Source organism: Acanthochromis polyacanthus, chromosome 7 (assembly GCF_021347895.1).
Source record: "Acanthochromis polyacanthus isolate Apoly-LR-REF ecotype Palm Island chromosome 7, KAUST_Apoly_ChrSc, whole genome shotgun sequence".
NCBI classification, from domain to species: Eukaryota; Metazoa; Chordata; class Actinopteri; family Pomacentridae; genus Acanthochromis; species Acanthochromis polyacanthus.
The window spans coordinates 3,420,736-3,438,690 of record NC_067119.1 but is presented as its reverse complement, the minus strand read 5'-3'; the positions used below and the strand labels follow the sequence as shown (position 1 = coordinate 3,438,690).

Here is a 17,955-nt window from a genome sequence, read left to right as displayed (position 1 = left end):
GGTCAAGTTTGGAGGTCAAATCAACATCTTGAGTGACTGCTATACTTCCCAAGATGTTCCTGATTGTTTGATGTTTTTGCAACGAGATGGGGTAAATTTTCCTGTGGGGGTAGGTCAGTGACATTTGGGATTGTTATTTGCATGAGAGAGTGTGCTTGTTCTGGGATAATGTTTATTTGGGTGTCTAAGTCGAATCAACACTGATGCCAAAATCCAAGGTTTTCCAGCAGAACACCACCTCGTACCAATATGATCTATGTTCTTCACTTCACCTGTCAGTGGTCTTAATGTTGTGGCTGATCGGTGTATCATCCTGACAAATTTATTCCCTCTTTCGGCTCAGGTTTCACAGCACCTTTAAATGTCTACATTCCCTTTTTCAAGCCTTTTGTTGTCACAAAAGTCAAATAAAAACAGAGGTTAGGAAGCAGAGGAGGAGCATTCCGTACCTTCTTCTTCTGTGGTGCCGGGATCATCCCTCATGGTTAAGGAGGACAAGGTGATCTTCAGGGTGAGTTGGGGGTCTTTGATGCTGCAGACCTGGATGGCCGCCTCAGGAACGCTCGACCGCACCTCGTATTTGTCGTCCGTCATTGTCTGCAAGGCAGGGCTGCACGGTTAATTAAAAACATCACAGCAGCAACACCGATTCCTGCTCTTTGTAAAGAATAAGGCACAGCTACTTTCACGGTCCTACCGAGCAAATAATATAAAAGATATGCACATAAATACAGTTCATTAAGCTGCACAGAGACTTTCTATGAAACGGGAATAATTTTCCAGTTCATCATATTTAATAGGTTTTCTGATCTTGATTTAATTTGTTATAAATGCAAACACCACTAAATTAATTCCACCAGCACAATAATGAAGTCTTGTCAGATTTAATGCTGTTGCTTTGAGCGTTTTACAAGGGCGCACACTTTATGTTTTCTGATCCCCGTTTAAGATATGATATGTCACTTAATGAAATGTATTTATAAGCTGAGTAGGTAGGTAGGGAGAATGGTAGGCAAGCCAACAGCACTGAGCAGTTAAAAGGGTGGTCAGGTAGGCAGGTAGGCAGGTAGGTAGACTGGTAGGTAGGTAGTGGGACAGAAAGATAGGTAGGTGGTTACCTAGGTAACTAGGAATATAGGTAGGTAAGTAGGTAGACACGTAGATTTGTTGGGCAGGTAGGTTGGTAGGCAGGTAGGTAGATGGGAAAATAGGTCGGTGGTTAACTAGGTAACTACGAATATAGGTAGGTCTGTAGGTAAATAGGTAAGCAGGCAGGTAGATAGGTAGGTGGGTAGGTAGGCATTAAGGTAGATGGGTTTGATGTAAGTAGATTACCAGGTATGTAGGCAGGAAGTTAGGTAGGGGATGGACAGGTAGGACAATTGTCTGATGAGATTTGGTTGAACGATAGCACATCAACAAACCAGTCAGGGGGTCCACCTGGAGACTACAGACCTACTTAAAACTGCCAGGTTCTTCCTAACTCCTAGCTAATACAAAACAGGCAAAGTTGTGGAGCACAAGCTGGTGGAGGTGGAGCTGAGGTAGGGCATGGACTCTTCCATCCTTTCAGCAGTCACTCCTTAAATTACGCAGAGCTTGAAGCCTTAATACAATTAGTATGTGTTTGTTATACAAAGACTTGCCGTCTGTACAGTCGTCATAAACAGGCAAATTAGCTACAGAGACCATAATCACAATTTTTGTTTATTTCTGCTGTAAAGTTGGACATTTTAACATGGCAGTCAATGGAGATTGACTCACTTTTGGAGGCAGCCTCCTGTGGACATTGGAGGTACTGCAATTTTTGGTATTTCATCTTTAACTTCAATTTTCAGCAATGGAGTTTGAAGTTTAGTTTCATGGTTTCTGAGCATTTTAAAGAGCTCATTTGGGAAAATCCCTGGTAGGATTTTAATTAGAAACTTGGCTTTCATTGACACAGCCTTATTAAAAATTATTGCAAACAAAAGATCTCAAAACAGGCAGGATTAGAGACTAATGAGAGAATTTGTTAATAAGAGGAAGATATGGCATGACTCTGTTGTTGCACTAATGGAATTAGAGATTCATTTTATAATGTATGGGTTTGCATACAAAATAATGACATTTAGTTGCTGAGAGGTACAATAAAACTCCCCAAAACCTGATTTTTTTTTGTCAATATTGACAATTTACAGCTCTGTTTTCCTTGAGATACTTACTACTAACATTCTATATTTCAATCTATATACAGTCTTTAGTCGACATTTCACCAACTTTTGATGCTCTAACATCAGTAGAATCTGATGTGTGGAAAGTTTAACAAGAGCAGGTTCCAGTTTTGTGAGTTTTGACACGACAATGCTGACATTATTCCATTTGGACCATGTTTCTGTCAATGTGAGGGCATTTGTGAGTCTTTTGTGACTGATTTTGAGTTATTTTGGACAATCTTTTGAGCAATTTGGGCCAAATAAAGTTAGACAATCGAACATGGGGGTCTATGGGAATGAGCTTTCTTTTTGACATTCCATATTTCCCACTAAAATACAATCTTTGGTCGTCGACATTTAACCAACTTCTGAGGCTCTAACATCAGTTGGATTTAACTTGTGGACAAGACAAGTGTCCAGTCTTTAGGGGTCTGACACAACAATGCTAATATTATTCCATTTGGACCATTTTTCTGTCAATATATGGACATTCACGAGTCTTTTTGGATTGATTTTGAGTTATATTGGACAACTTGGACATTTTAAAATGGGGGTCTATGGGGATTGACTCACTTTTGAAGGTCCACCTATTGGACATTTGAGGTATTGCAATTTTTGGAAACTCAAATTTAGCTTCAATTTTCAAACCTGGTGTTTGCCACTTGGTTTCATGGCTTTGGAGCAATTTAAGGAGCTCATTTGGCAAAATCCCTGGTAGGATTTTAATTAGTAACTTGGCTTTTATTGGCACAGCCTTATTAATTATAGAGAGAAAAAAACCCAAAACAGGCAGGATTAGGGACTAATGAGAGAATTTGTCAAAAAGAGGAAGATATGCATTCATGGAATAAGTGCTTCATTTTATAATTTATGGGTTTTCATCCAAAATAATGACATTCAGATCCTGAGAGGGACAAGAAAATCCCACAAAACCTGCTATTTTCCCCCCTTGTCAGTAACGAGCATCGTATCAAAGCAGGAGAAGGCCCAGACTGTGGTGTTTACGTGCAGCTTTTCCTGCTCATTCCATCCACATTTACACCCTGGTTGTTATTGCCAGTCGATTCCCAGCATGCCAAGCTATCCTGCTTTTTGTTTTTTTTTCTCCTCCGGATCCGTGCTACCTTTCGGTGGCATGTTTTCAAGTGCATCCTCTCTATCTCAACTCGGCGAGAAACGACCCCATCCATCACCCTGCCGCCTGTCAATCTTACCGGCTCGGCCCAGGAAATGAGAGCTTCGAATGGTTTCCTCCCCTGATGATGGAGCGGCAGCGATGGCAGGTAATTAACGGAGACGAGGGCTACAGGATGCACGCTGCTTCGTTGGGTAGCGTTAGCTGGAGACCAACGCCAAGAAGAAGATCCTCTGATGAGATTATTTATTTAACTCGGGAGCTCGGGGTCGTTAAAACTCGCCGAGCTCTCAGGGTCGTTGGGATGCACCGTGTGGAGTGTAGAAGTGATATTATATCTCAGTCTGGGCTGAATAAAGCTCGACTGGATGCTACTTTCTGCACTGCCAGATGAAAACAAGCTCCTGAAAAGTCATTGGCGTCAAAAAACAAAAAGCAAAGTCGCCACCAGAGTACTGAGAGATGTGGGGAGACTAGAAACACTCAAACAGGCCTGATTCATGCACAACTTTTAGATATTTTAAGTTGTGTTTTTCTTTAATATGCAATTGTATTTAAAACAAACATCTCAGATTTTAGTCAGAGTTCACTTATTTGTAATTTGGGACTCAGAGCTTAATATTTTGGCAGAATTTTGTAGATTTTTAGACCTGTTTTGGGGGTTTTTTTCACCCTCAGAAACACGTTTTTGCTTGGAAATTCATTTTATACATTCAATATCTCCAGAAAAATAACTATTATATCCATGAAATTTGATGAAGACGCAGATCCAAATGATCGAACGGCTCCTGAGGATGACAAATTTTTATTTATTGGTGGCAAATCTTTTAAAAAAGACGGGAGTTTTGTGACCCAAAACTAAGTCTGTTAAGATATTTTTGGTTGAATTTTGAGAATTTCACGTTTTTTTTTAGACTATTTCTATTTTCTCCCTCAAAAGAACACATTACTTTGGAATCCATTTATTGCCAACCAATTATTAGCGCTTGAAAATGAGACAAAAAGGATAATTTTCAAACAGTGGTGGTGTGTCCCCATAAAGTTCCTGTAAGTGTATAAATATAAGCGGATAGATCCGTATTTCTACTAAAATCCAGTCCTTGGTCGACATTTCACCAACTTTTGAGGCTCAGTACAATCTGATGTGTACCAAGAATGATAACACAAGTTCAAGTTTTTACCTTTTTGACAAACTAAAAAGCCAATATTAATCATTAGGGTCATTTCTGAGAAATTTTGGAGAGTATTTTTGTTATTTCTAACAAAATTTAGGCCATTTTGAATCATTTTTGAGGTGTTTCAAACTATTTGAGTGCTATTTTAGGTTATTTTGGACGATTTTGTTAGTAATTGTCCTCTGCTGGACCCATTTAATGATTTATATCTGCTGGAAACGGTTCTAAATGTATCTTTACCAAATTTCAGGGCTGTTGGAGTTGCATTTCTGAAGATATTGAACCCTGAAGATGTTTGTGGGAAAGACGTTCCTTTGAGGCTGAACATACATTATTCTCAGCTCCGAAAACATGAAATTCAAATATCTGACAGATCTTAGTTTTGTGTCGTAAATAACAAACCAAATTCTGAGCGCTGCTGCCGCTGAGCTCTCATCAAATCCGACTGAAGCAGCAAAGAAAAGCCGAGCGAGTCCCGGTGGTCAGAAGTGTGGAGGAAATATTCTGCCTCAGTTTGGGCCTCAGACGTCTCCAGGAAACAGAAATAAATCAAGTGTGGTCTCATCAGCAGCAGCACATCATCTCCACTTCACATCACCTGCTCTCCTGCCGACTAAAAATAATCCTTTCATCTCTTTAAGAAGAGGAAGAAACATCTTCACCCTCCATCGTGTTTCTGCTCCATTCAGGCTGCAGCTCTTTGTGGCGACTTTAAAAACACGACTGGATTCATTAGTATGGATGCAAAATATCATTAAAGCTGTAGATCTGTGATACGTCTGTGTCCGATGCACTGATGGGCATGAAGGCTGTTTAACTACTGAGGGTTACATGTAATCATCGTGTCGTCCTGAGGGTCAAAATTGACCCGTTTTAAAGTTAGAAAATGTGGAAAAAAATATATTTTCACAGCAAAACTTCTGCTGTCCACATTTTCAACATTTTTGGAAAATCTTTGAATATTTTTTAGTGGAAAAAAAAAGAAATGTTAAAAATGTTTCTCAAGAACATTCATAAAAAAATCAACCAAAATCCAGCGAATTTTGCTGGATTTTGGTTGATTTTTATCTGAATGTTCTTAAAGAAAATATTAGAAGTTTCACTGAAATGTATGGAATCACTTTAGATATTTTTAGGATTTTTTTGGGAAAATTTTTACTCATTTTTTGAAAATATTTACAAGAATTTTCTTGCCAAATTTAAGGGATTTTTTTTAAAGTAAAACTTTTTGGGAAACTTTTAAGGAATTATTGGAATTTTCTTCCTGAAGGTTTTGCAAATTTTCAGAAATTTGGGGAATTTATTTGCTGATTTTTTTGGATTTTTTTCAGACAAGGAAATGATATTTTTTGGTGCCCGTAAATGCGGACAACAGGAGGGTTCATCTAATGCATTATCAGAAATCAGCCAAAATATTTGACAAAACTAAGTTTAAGGTCCCAAATAACAAATAAATTCACATCACCATTCTGTTAATATATCAAAAAAGTGGAACCTTTCCTCGTCAAAATTTCCACAAATCAGACTCTACTGATGTTAAAGGATCAGAAGTTGGTGAAACGGTGACCAAAGGCTGTATTTTAGTAGAAATTTGGATCCATCCATATATAAATGTAAAAGCTGTTGACTTTCTAACTTGCATCGGAAAACTAAAGCAAAAACAAGTAAGTGAAATTTGGATGAGCTACATTCAGACGTAAACAAACCCAGAAACATAATTTAAACACAATAAAATTCAACATCAGAACTTCAGATTTAAGATCTGGACAGACTGATTTGCTTTTATAGTTTTCTGCACTGAAAAGTATTTTAAAAAGTGCATATTTTGGACTTTTAAAGCCTCTATTTGGCTTAAATCTCAACATATTTGACAAACTTTTACTGCTTGTTTGTGTTTAAACTCCTGTATAATATTGTAGCATCTGCTGCAGGTCTCTGAGCTCCTGTTCTGTGGGTTTTTATTATTACTGTCGTCGCATCGCTGCTCCTCGGGGTGTCGGCTCATCTCCTCTCAATGTCACAAACTCCGGAGCTTTCATCAGACATAAAGAACATAAAGTCCTCTGTGGACGAGGGTTTTTTTTTGTGTTCCTACCTGGATCTGCAGCGGCAGGTTGGCGCTGACGGTGTACAGCAGCAGCTTGGTGGGCTTCTCTCTGCACATCAGAACCAGCTCCAGGTCCATGTCGCCTTTGATCAGGAGGCCTTTGGCCACCAGGCCGACACGAGTCACCCCGCACAGCACCGAGGTACCGTCGGACCTGAAGGCGACACGAAGGACGGAGGGTTTAAACACTCGATCTGCAGCCTCTGAATGGGTCTAAATGAGCAGCTATGGCTTATTTACAACAACATTACACTTTGTTTCCACAAAATACTTCACAAGGATGAAAAATAATACAGAACAATCATAAAATTATCACTTATGAAGTATAAAAACAAGATTCAAATGGTTTCAAAATGACTCAAAATGTGCCGAAAATTAAGCAAAATTTACTCAAAATGATCCAAAACTTCTCCAACATGACTCAAAACATCCTCAAAATGACTCAAAACATCCTCAAAATGACGCAAAATGTATCCAAATTACCTCAAAATATGCTCAAAATGACGCAAAACCTAACCAAAATTATCCAAAACTTCTCCAACATGACTCAAAATGTGCTCAAAATGACTCCAAATTTGCCCAAACTGACAAAAATTATGCATAACATGACGCAAGATGTACTCAAAATGATCCAAAACTTGTCCAAAATGACTCAAAATTTGCCCGACTTGATCCAAAATGTGCCCAAAATTACTCAAAACTCATTGAACCTGAATCTCCTGTTAATCACATCCGAGTTAAAATGCAAGCATTTTTTAAACCCTAAACTGTTGATTCATCCAAATTACAAAAGTATTTTCTCATGTCTTTTTTTTTTTTACTTTTTCAGGATTTTGCAGCATAAGTAGAAGCTACAAGTTAACTGTGCTGTTCTTTACTTTTACTTTCCAAAAACCAGAACCCGCTAAAATAAGAAGATTTAACAGTTTAATTCCTCACATTACTGTGGAATGTAGTATCCAGTACACACTCTGGAGCCTCGTAAACGTATCTTTTAAAACATATATTACGCAGTTTGCATTATTTATCAAGGACTTAAACATAGATTCAGTTGATTTGTTGATGAGGTTCATGTTCCTGAGATTTCTTCCTACACTGGAAGGAAAAGTTTCACGTTTTCTGGTGTTTTTGTTTGTTTATTCCGTTGACATTCAGTTTAGCTGCTTTGTGTTGGACAAAAGGACTCTCAGGGACATGCTGGGATAAAATGCTAAAAAAAAAAAAGGCTGTGAAGGTTCATAAAGTTCTGTTTAAACTACATCCTGAGCCGAAATATATAAAAACCTAGTCTACATGTGATGCATTCAGGGGTCTGCAGGGAATGGATGAAGAGCCAAAGATGACAAAATGTAAAATCCTTAAAGATGCTTAAAGTTCACAGACGCCACAAATATGATTTGAACCTGAAAAAACATACATTTGATTAATTTCAATGCAAATTAATTCTATTTATTTATTTTTTGACTCTGCAATGAAACAACCTTCAGCATTCTTTGCTTTTTATTAACTCTCTGAACCCAAATACCATCGACAGGGTGGAAAGGCATGACATGTTTACAGAGATAACTAAATAAACTGAATTATGCTTGTTAAATATGCTTGGAAAAAATTGAAAAAATGGGATTTTCAGCTTTCTGACAGCGCTTGAAATACTCTTCTGTGACATGTAACGGTCATTTTCGTCAAGTTCGCTTTATTCTACGTTCAAAAATTTGCCAAAAATAAGAGGTTTGTTTTAACAACATTCTGTAAAAAACAAAAAATTCTACAATCTGAGGCACAACTGTGAACCCATCAGTGACTCTGCAGTGATCAAGAATCACGCATCAAAAATTCAGACACTCCTCGGTTGAACTGCAGGCAGTGTAAGAATAAAGTACAAAATATAAATGATTAAATACTGACAGCATGTGCAGCCATCATTTCTTTGTCAGTGCTGGTTACTCAAAAATTACACTCATTATTTAAGCCAGACACTGGAGGAAAAAAGGGAAGAATAATAAGATTTCCAACTTTCTGACAGCGCTTGAACTACTTGTCAAGTTCGTTTTATTCTACATTTAAAAATTTGCCCAAAAAAAGAGTTTTGATTTAACAAGATTCCGTAAAAAAAAAATAAATAAAAAAATCCAAAATTTGTGGTGCAAACATGAAGCTATCAGTGACTCTGTTGTGACAAACAGTCATGCAACCAAAATTCTGAGACTTCTCGGATGAACTGCAGGCAGTGTAAATAAAAAAAAGAATAGAAATAATTAAATATCGACAACATTTGGAGTCACCATTTCTTTTTCCAGTGTTGGTTACAGCTGTGGCCTCATAGAATGGTGTTGTAAATGTTGATTACATGTTTTTTTTAAACTTTTGCTGAATAAATAATCAAAAAGATTCAACCGATTTTCTCTTTTTAATGATTTACAGTTTAATAGCTGTGTAAAGACTGCATGTCTGAGTTTTCTCTCCTTGTTTCTTCTGCTTCCATAGAGCTGCAGGACTCTATATTACAGTGAAAAACGATTCAACAGTGAAGAAAAATGTGACAGAATCTCCCAGAAAGTGTTTCGAGTTAAGGGGTTTAAAGATCACGCTGCCTGGTTTGTTCTCTCAGGTGTTGGAGCTATAAATGTGGATAAGAAATAAATCTGATCCACAGATTTTCTGCTGCTTTCTATTTGCAGGAGAACCGGCTCGGCGCTATATCTCCTCAGGAAGGCTTCGCTGATGCAGAACCTGTGTGGATGTTTAGGCTTTAAGCCAAAACGCAGAGGATTTATGGGTCTTTGTCGAGCAGAGTTTAATCATCCGATCATCGCGCCTGAAGAAGATCTACGGCGGCTTCACGAGGGAAACCAAACCAGAACGAGTCATAAATTCACCTCATCTTTCCCTGAAAACACACGAAGGGGTCCGATGTAGAACTGGACGGGAATTAAATACCGGGTCAGTTCATGAACAATTAATCAGATTCTTCATCTGCAGTAACTTTAGTTTTATTAATGAAAGTTTCACCTTAATACTGTGAATATTTTCAAAGTTTTAGACCTTCAGAGGTCCAGATTTATCTTTTTAATGGACTTTTTCCTTCATTCATGAGCCTCAGAACTTCATCAGTCCAGCAGATAGACAAATGGCATTTAGGAGGAGAAACACATCTCAGTTCTGGTAAAAACTGAAACAAAGGAACAAACAAACAAGACTATAAATTTGTCCAAAATAACCAAAAAAGTCTCCAAAAACATGCAGAAAATATCTTGAATCTCCTCCAAAATATCTCAAAAATTATCAAACCATTTAAAACTTGTAAATTAAAAAAATGTCTTGAAACTTAAAGAAAATGGCACAGAAATGGTCCAAAATTACAAAAAAATTGTTAAGAACGACCAAATCTGTCCACAATGACTCAAACCCTCTACTAAACAATTCAAAACTTGCTCAAAATGTCCTAAAATTGGTCCCAGAAGACTCCATATATGTCAAAAATGTCTTTAAACTTGCAGAAAATATCTTTAAACTTCTCAAAAATATCTCAAAGATTGTCTTCAACTAATTAAAACTTGTAAAAAAAAAAAACGTCTTGAAAGTTGTTCAAAATTACAAAAAATTCATTCAGAATGACCAAACCTGTCCAAAATTATTCAAACCCAAATCTGTCCAAAATGACCAAAATATCTTCAAAAAGACTCAAAACATTTGGAAAATATCTTAAAACTTCTCAAAAATATCTCAAAACTTGTCGTAAACAAGTTAAAACTTGTGAAAAAAAATGCCTTGAGACTTGTAGAATAATACTTATTTTTAAAGTTCTGAGGCTCAGAAATGATGGAAAAAGTCCATTAAAATAAGGTGAGAATTTGGACCTTTGAGGGCCTAAAGCTCTGAAAACATTCACAGTAAGAAGGCAAAACATTGCATGGCTTCAATAAATAAACTAACGTTGATGATTCTGAAGAGGTCTGGTTGGAACTTTTGTCTGACTTGGTTGGATTTCTGCGTAATAAACACATGGATATTGACCATATAGAAGCACACAGTTGGACCTACTTTGTCTTGGCAGCTTCATCCTCCGTCGTATTGTCGGCAGCCTCGTTGGCAGCGGACGTCTTCCCTGAGGTTTTGTTGAGGTCATCCATCCAGTCGGAGACCTTCTTCAGGGCTCCTTCTACGGTGGACACCAGCGACTGGACGGCCTCCAGCTCCTCCGGCGCCGGATAAACGCTGGCGTGTTTGGCCATGACATGGCGGTCGTCGTTAGCAAACGATCTGAACGACCTCTGAGGTGAAACGAGGAGAAAGAGAAACACCATTAATACTTTATATTCTTTCATATCAAACGTGAATCGCAGCAGGTGAGCAGGTCAGGGTGAAACCTGAGGACACTCGGGGAGGAAACGTGTCAGCTGATGGACCTAAATGGACTCGGATTTCTGGCCTTTACAGCTCATGACCTTTGAAATGGTCTGTTTGCCTCGACATGATCATTAATCAGGATAAATGTCAGGCTGCTCATTGGGCTCGAGTGCTGCAATGCCCTCCTGCATCTGTAGGAACTCATTATTATCATTATCGGACATTTTACGGTGCTAAAAGCGCTCAAAAACCAACTAAACGGTGCAAACGGGAAACAAGAAGTGATGTTTCGAGAGTCTTGAGCATTGCATCGATGTGGCAGAACTTTACAGATGCAGCCCCGACATCAGGCTTTACCAACATCGATAAAACTTGGTAGAAACAAGCATCTTGTTCAGATTTACAGAAAAGTCTCTTGGAGTCAAACCCAAAGTCCAACAGGATGTCCACCATTTTGAGCTTACAGCGCCATTTTGGTGCAGTTTTTGCCATTTTGCAGCGCTTAGATGCCATTGACTGCACTCCAACTCACATACTTTTCCTTTAAATATGTATTACTAGCTTCAATCACAAAGTACACAGTGGTTCATGCAGTATGTGTACAATCAGGAAGTGAAACAGGCTTACTGTACGAGTGTGAGACACAACTGTGCAAAGGATTATGGGTCAGAATGTGCAGGATGACATGTTCTGCAAATCGCGAAATGAAACCAGATGATGTTGGACATTTTGGTATTTTGGCGATTTCTATGGTATTTTGCATTTGACATACTGTGTATTAACAGATACTAAATCTTCTTCTGAAGTACTATAAAGCATGGAGGACACTCAAAGGCTATTTTGGGCTTCTGTACAAAGATGGAAATGCAACAAGTTGGACTCAAAAGTAGAAGGTTCCAATGGAGTAAAACTTTTATCAGCTCTGATGACGACCTTTGAGACTGAATCCAGTCATTGTTCCACCGGATCTTTACGTCTACAGGAAGTTAGAATTTTCCAAAAACAGCAATAAGAAGTTTTGTTTAAAGTTCCATCTCAGATAGGAGGGTTAATAGTTACTGGAGGTACAATCAGCCAATCGACAATAACACAGGACATCAAGGTTTCCATAACTCACTCTTCTGACGAAGAAAAATTAAATTACACAGCACTGATGATGTTTGAATATCGCCGATCTGTCAGCAGAATTACAGCATGCATCAAACCACAAATGTGCTCTCTGTGTCCCAGGTTTGACGGTTCATTGTGTCTCAGAAGACAAAAATAAAACTGATTTCATGGACATTAACGAGCCCTGCAGGTCCGTCTGATACTTTCATCAACTTGTCTGTTTTTACGGATCCCGAACAGGCAAAATCTAAACACTAGAGCGTATAATGACATTTAAAAGCCCCAGTATAGTTCTATACTAATCATCAGAGTTCAGTTAATTACTGCAAATACTTATGTAAATGAAGATATATATAAGCAGCAGATACTGCAGTATTTACACTACGGCCTTCTAATCTAAAGGTCAAAACAAACTCCCCACAGGTGAACTCAAGAGTCCCTTTAAGCCATGCTAGTCTCATTTCTACTGGTGTTACGATGAATTATGGGATGATGGAGCAACGTCTCAGGAGAGCAGAAGCTTTTAAAAGCAGCAGATTAAAAATTAAAGATCAGAAACAAACATTTGGGCTTCACAACAAATTCGGAGGAAAGAAACTGACATTGCGATATTTTGTTGAAAATTGCCACCAGATGACTTAAAATTCTTTCTGAAACAGAGATCAGCCAGTCTAGAAGGATCCAAGGGATTTAGCAGGAGAGAAAAAGCTGTTTAGAACCATTTTCGTGTGCCGTAAAGCTGGCAAAGGCATCCCAAATATTTTTTTTGCATTGGATATCATTCAAATTTAACTTGTTTTGCTGATTTACGCATAAAAACAATCATTGGAGTGGAAAATTGTCAAACACTCCCAACAAAGTATCGGTTTTTAGTCATCATCATCCCTTCTGTATCTAAAGTATTTCTATACATCTGACCAAAACAAATCTAAATCAATATGACATCATGAGAGCGCTGTTTTTCCCAGCAACACGTTGAGCAACACTCCTGCTAACGCACAACTATGAACCCAACTAAAACCATCTTAAATCTTCACCTGAATTCAGTGCATCCACTGGAGGAAAAAGACACTTTATTTATGTAATTGTTGACTGTGCACAGAGAAGCTTCTAGTCTCTTGACAACCAGTGGAGGGTTTAAAACACTCGATCTGCAGGATCTGAACTGGTCTAAATGTGCTGATATAATTTATTTACAACAATATTAAACTTTATTTACACAAAATGCTTCACAAGGCTGCAAAATGACACAGAAAAGGTCTAAAATGATCGCATATGAAGCATAAAAACCAGACTCAAACACACTGTCTAACTTGCAAAGATGCATTTTTTGGTGCAACGTTTCAGTCCGCCGAACATTTACCCAAAGCAATCCAAAACTTGTCCAAAATGACTCAAATTTTGCCCAAAATGACCCAAAACTTGCCCAAAATGAGTCAAAATCTGCTCCAAAATGACTCCAAATTCACCCAAATGACTCAAAACATGCATGTGTACTGAAATGTTGCACCAGTAAATGCATCTCCTGCAGCAGTGTGCAGGAGTCAAACTTGCCCAAAATGACTCAAAACTCGCCCAACAAGAACATGCCAAATTTGTCTAAAATGACTCGAAACATGCCTGTGCACGGAAACATTGCACCACGAAATGCGTCTTTGCAAATTAGACCGTGTGCAGGAGTCTGTTTTTTTAATCTTCTGGCACGGAAAAGGGTGAAAACTCTTTAAAAAAAAAAGAAATGAAAACTCAAGCACAATTAGGCAAAGTTGTGGGAGTTTAGCTCGTAAAGGGGCACCATGACAAAGACTTCTGTGATGCTTAATGACATCAAATGAGAGCTAATAGGTCAAATTCATTCGACATTGAAATTGATTCGTTGAAACCAAATCTTCCCTTGCAGTATTTGTTTCCTTCCTGGACACGTAAGACGTCTGCATGTCAACAAGAGTTTTTGTTTCTAGTAAAAAAAAAGTTAAAAAATAAACTCCTTAATTAAAGCCTTTAAATTAGAACAAATTGGAAAATGAGATCTGTGAGTTTCCATTCTATAAGAAGCAGCAGATAAAGATTGTCAGATGATGTTTGAGTTAATTTCATTTCATATCACAATACTGAAGCTTCACTGCGACCCTCTGGTATCCACAAACTTTTGGCCATTCGTTGAAAGTGCAAATTCCCCCGAATGAGCCTCATATCTGATTCTGAACAAAAACTATTCATCTGCTTCCGCTGATGGGTGCCATGTTTTAAAGGTCATCAATCAGAAAACTGGTCTAATGGTTCAAAGACGGATTATCATCATCATCACCATCCCCATCGTTCATCATCAAACAGCATCATCAAAGCGCCGCTCGCTCGCAGTAATTACACCCAAACCAGCCTCAGATTGTTGACTGTTAGCTCGCTGGAGGCGGCGGAGTGAATCCAAAGCCAGACGGACGTCTTTGAACTCGAACACGTCGCTTCTTAATTCGCCTGTCGAGCTGCAGCTAGCTTAACATTTAGCCCTAACCTAGCCTTCTGTTTCATGCTGAGTTCTCTCTCCTCCTTCATGGTTGTTCTGTTTCCATACAGCTGCAGGATTTTATGTCACAGAGAAAAATGAACCCACAATGAGGAAAAATGTGACAGCAGCAAAGAAACAGCTAAAAACTGCATGAAGCTCAGAGAGAAAACAAAATATTTTTCCTGCAAGATTCTTAGCATGTTTTGGGATGTTGTTGAGGCAACGCGTTAGAGAAATTAGATTTAAAAAAAAATAAAGTCAGCATGGATCAGAAACAGTGAACAGAGGAGCAAGTTGTTGTAGATGCATCCAGCATGGAGAAACATCTTTCTACTGATGGTGAGCAGAGTAGAGAGGAAAAGACTGGAGAGGAAACATGGAAATAGTTCAGTATTTACAGTATGTGGAGAGAAAACAACCACAAAGAGACACAAAAGGACATAAACGAGACACAAAGACACAAAAATGAAACAAACAATGACCAAAACAAGACACAAAGCGACAAAACAAGACACAAAATGACAAAAACAAGACACAAAATGAACAAAATGAGACACAAAATGACAAAAAAGACACAGAATGACAAAAACAAGATACAAAATGACCAAATGAGACACATAACGACAAAAACAAGGAACAAAATGACCAAAACAAGACACAAAATGACCAAACGAGACACAAAATTACAAAAACAAGACACAAAACGGCAAAAACAAGACACAAAACGACAAACAAGACACAAACAAAAAATAACAAAAAATGACCAGAAGAAAAAACAAGACCCAAAATGACAAAAAAGACCCAAAAGAGACACAAAACAACCAAAACCTGAGAAAAAAATGACACAAACAAGACAAAAAAGACAAAAACAGCAAAAACGAGAGAAGCAATGACCAAAAGAAGACAAAAAATGACCAAAACAAGAAACGAAACAAGACCCAATACAACAAAAAAGACCAAAAATAGACACAAAACAACCAAAACCTGAGAAAAAAAAACGACAAAAACAAAACAAAAAATGACCTAAACAAGATACAAAACAAGACAAACAACGACCAGGACACCAAATGTCTACATCGTGTGGAACCATTCTGTCATTTCCCAGTGCTTCACCACCAGCTGACTCTTGGAAAAATGTCGTTCGTAGATGAAGATCGGCGCTCTGCTCTGCTTTTACAAGCCCAAGGTCAACCCTCCACCTCCCTCCATCATCCTCCGCTTCCCTTTTTCCCTCCATCTCCTCCGGTAAGCAGCCCTCATTACGGTGAGTTATTTATGACGGTGCTTTAATAATTCATGGCCGTGGATCCCGGGGGGCTGGAGCTGGAGCTGAGGGTCGTTCATCACGACCCGGCTAATCTCTGCGCGAGCCGCCGGGGGCGTCTGAGGCTTGGAAGTGTGGAGCGACCCCCGGGCAAACACGAACCAGATCTAAATGAAAGATTAAGACGTCCGGTTCTGGACGCCGGCCCGGCCTCGTCTCGTCTCGGCTCCGTTTATTTGCGAGCTACAAGACAGCTGGGAGTTCGGCGGCAATTACAAGATAACGATGCTCGCAGCTTTAATTAATAGCGATGCAGGGCTGCTTGAATCTGACAGAAATCATTCCTGTAGTGTTTTGTTTTCAGTGTAAAATCACTGAGGAATACCAAATCTGACACACAGATTGAAAGCAGCCGGCTGAGTTAATAAGGCGTGTCGTATTATTTAGAAAATCAGCAAAATTACTCCATTTATCAGAGCTAGAAACCGCAAAAAACAAGCAATGCTCTGATTTAAGCTTCCAACAATGAACTATAACGCACCATTCTGTTAGAAAACAACCAAATCTGAGCTTAAAATCAGGATATTTAATCACAATCACTTTATTCTAACTGTTTCAGTTTAAAAATTCATGAAAAATGAACCACTTGCTTTAAAAAGAATCTTTAAAAATAACTAAAAGTTCAACAAAAACGAGACACACAATGGTAAAAATGAGACAAAAACAACAAGAGCAAGACAAAAACGACAAAAAACAAGACACAAAGCAGCAAAAATGAGACACAAAACTACAAAAACAAGACAAAAACCTAAAAAACAAGACCAAAAACAACAAATAACAGCGACCAAAACAGGACACTAAATGACAAAAATGAGACACAACACAACTAAAACAAGATAAAAAGACAACAAAAAACAAGACAAAAACAACCATAACAACACACAAAATGACAACGAGGCAAGAAACGGCAAAAATGAGCCACAAAATGACAAAAAAATTAAAAACAACCAAAACAAGACACCAAACAACAAAAATAAGACAAACAGTGACGAAAACAGGACACAAAATGACAAAAAATGAGATACAAAACTACAAAAACTAGACCAAAACAACCACAACAACACACAAATGTCCAAAACGAGGCAAGAAACAATCAAGATGAGACACAAAATGACAAAAAAAGACAAAAACGACCAAAAAATACAAAAAAACAACTAAAACATGATACGAAACGACAAATCAAAACAAAAAACAACAAAAACAAGACCCAGAATTACCAAAACAAGACAAAAAATGACAAGATACAAATCGACAAAAACAAATTACACCATTTATCAGAGCTAGAGACTGCAAAAACACAAGCAATGCTCTGATTTCAGCTTCCAAAAATGAACTATAATGCTCCATTCTGTTGGAAAACAACCAAATCTGAGCTGAAAGTCAGGATATTTAATGACAATCACTTTATTCTAACTGTTTCAGTTAAAAATCCGCAAAAATAAACTATTGGCTTTAATAAGAATCTGTAAAAAACTAAAAATTCTGCTCTCTTCAGTGAAGCTGTGAAGCCATAAGTGGTTCAGCTGTGACCAACAGTTACATGATAAAAATTCAGAAATTCCACAGAGCAGAGGGGGAAATCAAAGCTACTGGATGAATAAAATAAATGCAGCACGGTTCAGAAACAGTGAACAGAGGAGGAAATTGTTGGAGATACAATCAGCATGGAGAAACAGCTTTCTACTGATGATGTGAAAGTTGTAAAATAAATTTAAAAATTTAGCTTCAGTTTTTCATTTTTCAGGATTTATGACACTCCAACTGTCTCATGCTGCAGACTCCATGTTTCAGTGTTTTTCTGCTTCTATTCGTGGTCGTTCTGTTTCCACAGAGGTGCAGGGTTTCATTCATTCCAGTGAATAACAGAGTAAATATCAGTCCTGGTGTATCGGCCTGTAAATAATCAGCGTCTGTGCTGTGATGATGCTTTAATAAGCTCCTCAGAAGGTCATCCTGAAACTCTACTCCAATAAATATTAAACATTTTCCTCCGATGCGTCCTGAAAGCTTAAATTGAGTTTGGCTCCGGAGGCGTAAAAGTCGACTTTATGTGGTG

At 38.1% G+C, this 17,955-nt stretch overlaps 1 protein-coding gene across 2 annotated transcripts in view; it reads right to left on the bottom strand.

Annotated features, from left to right (window-relative positions):
* LOC110965142 (spermatid perinuclear RNA-binding protein-like) overlaps nt 1-17,955 on the bottom strand; it is a 133,712-nt gene that overhangs the window by 75,388 nt on the left and 40,369 nt on the right. For both annotated transcript variants that reach the window (XM_022214079.2, XM_022214078.2), the window contains exons 3-5: nt 10,654-10,883; nt 6,601-6,766; nt 450-597 (exon numbers count right to left, since the gene is read on the bottom strand). In XM_022214079.2, the coding sequence (XP_022069771.2) occupies nt 450-597; nt 6,601-6,766; nt 10,654-10,883 (544 nt within the window). The remainder of the gene's footprint in view (nt 1-449; nt 598-6,600; nt 6,767-10,653; nt 10,884-17,955) is intronic.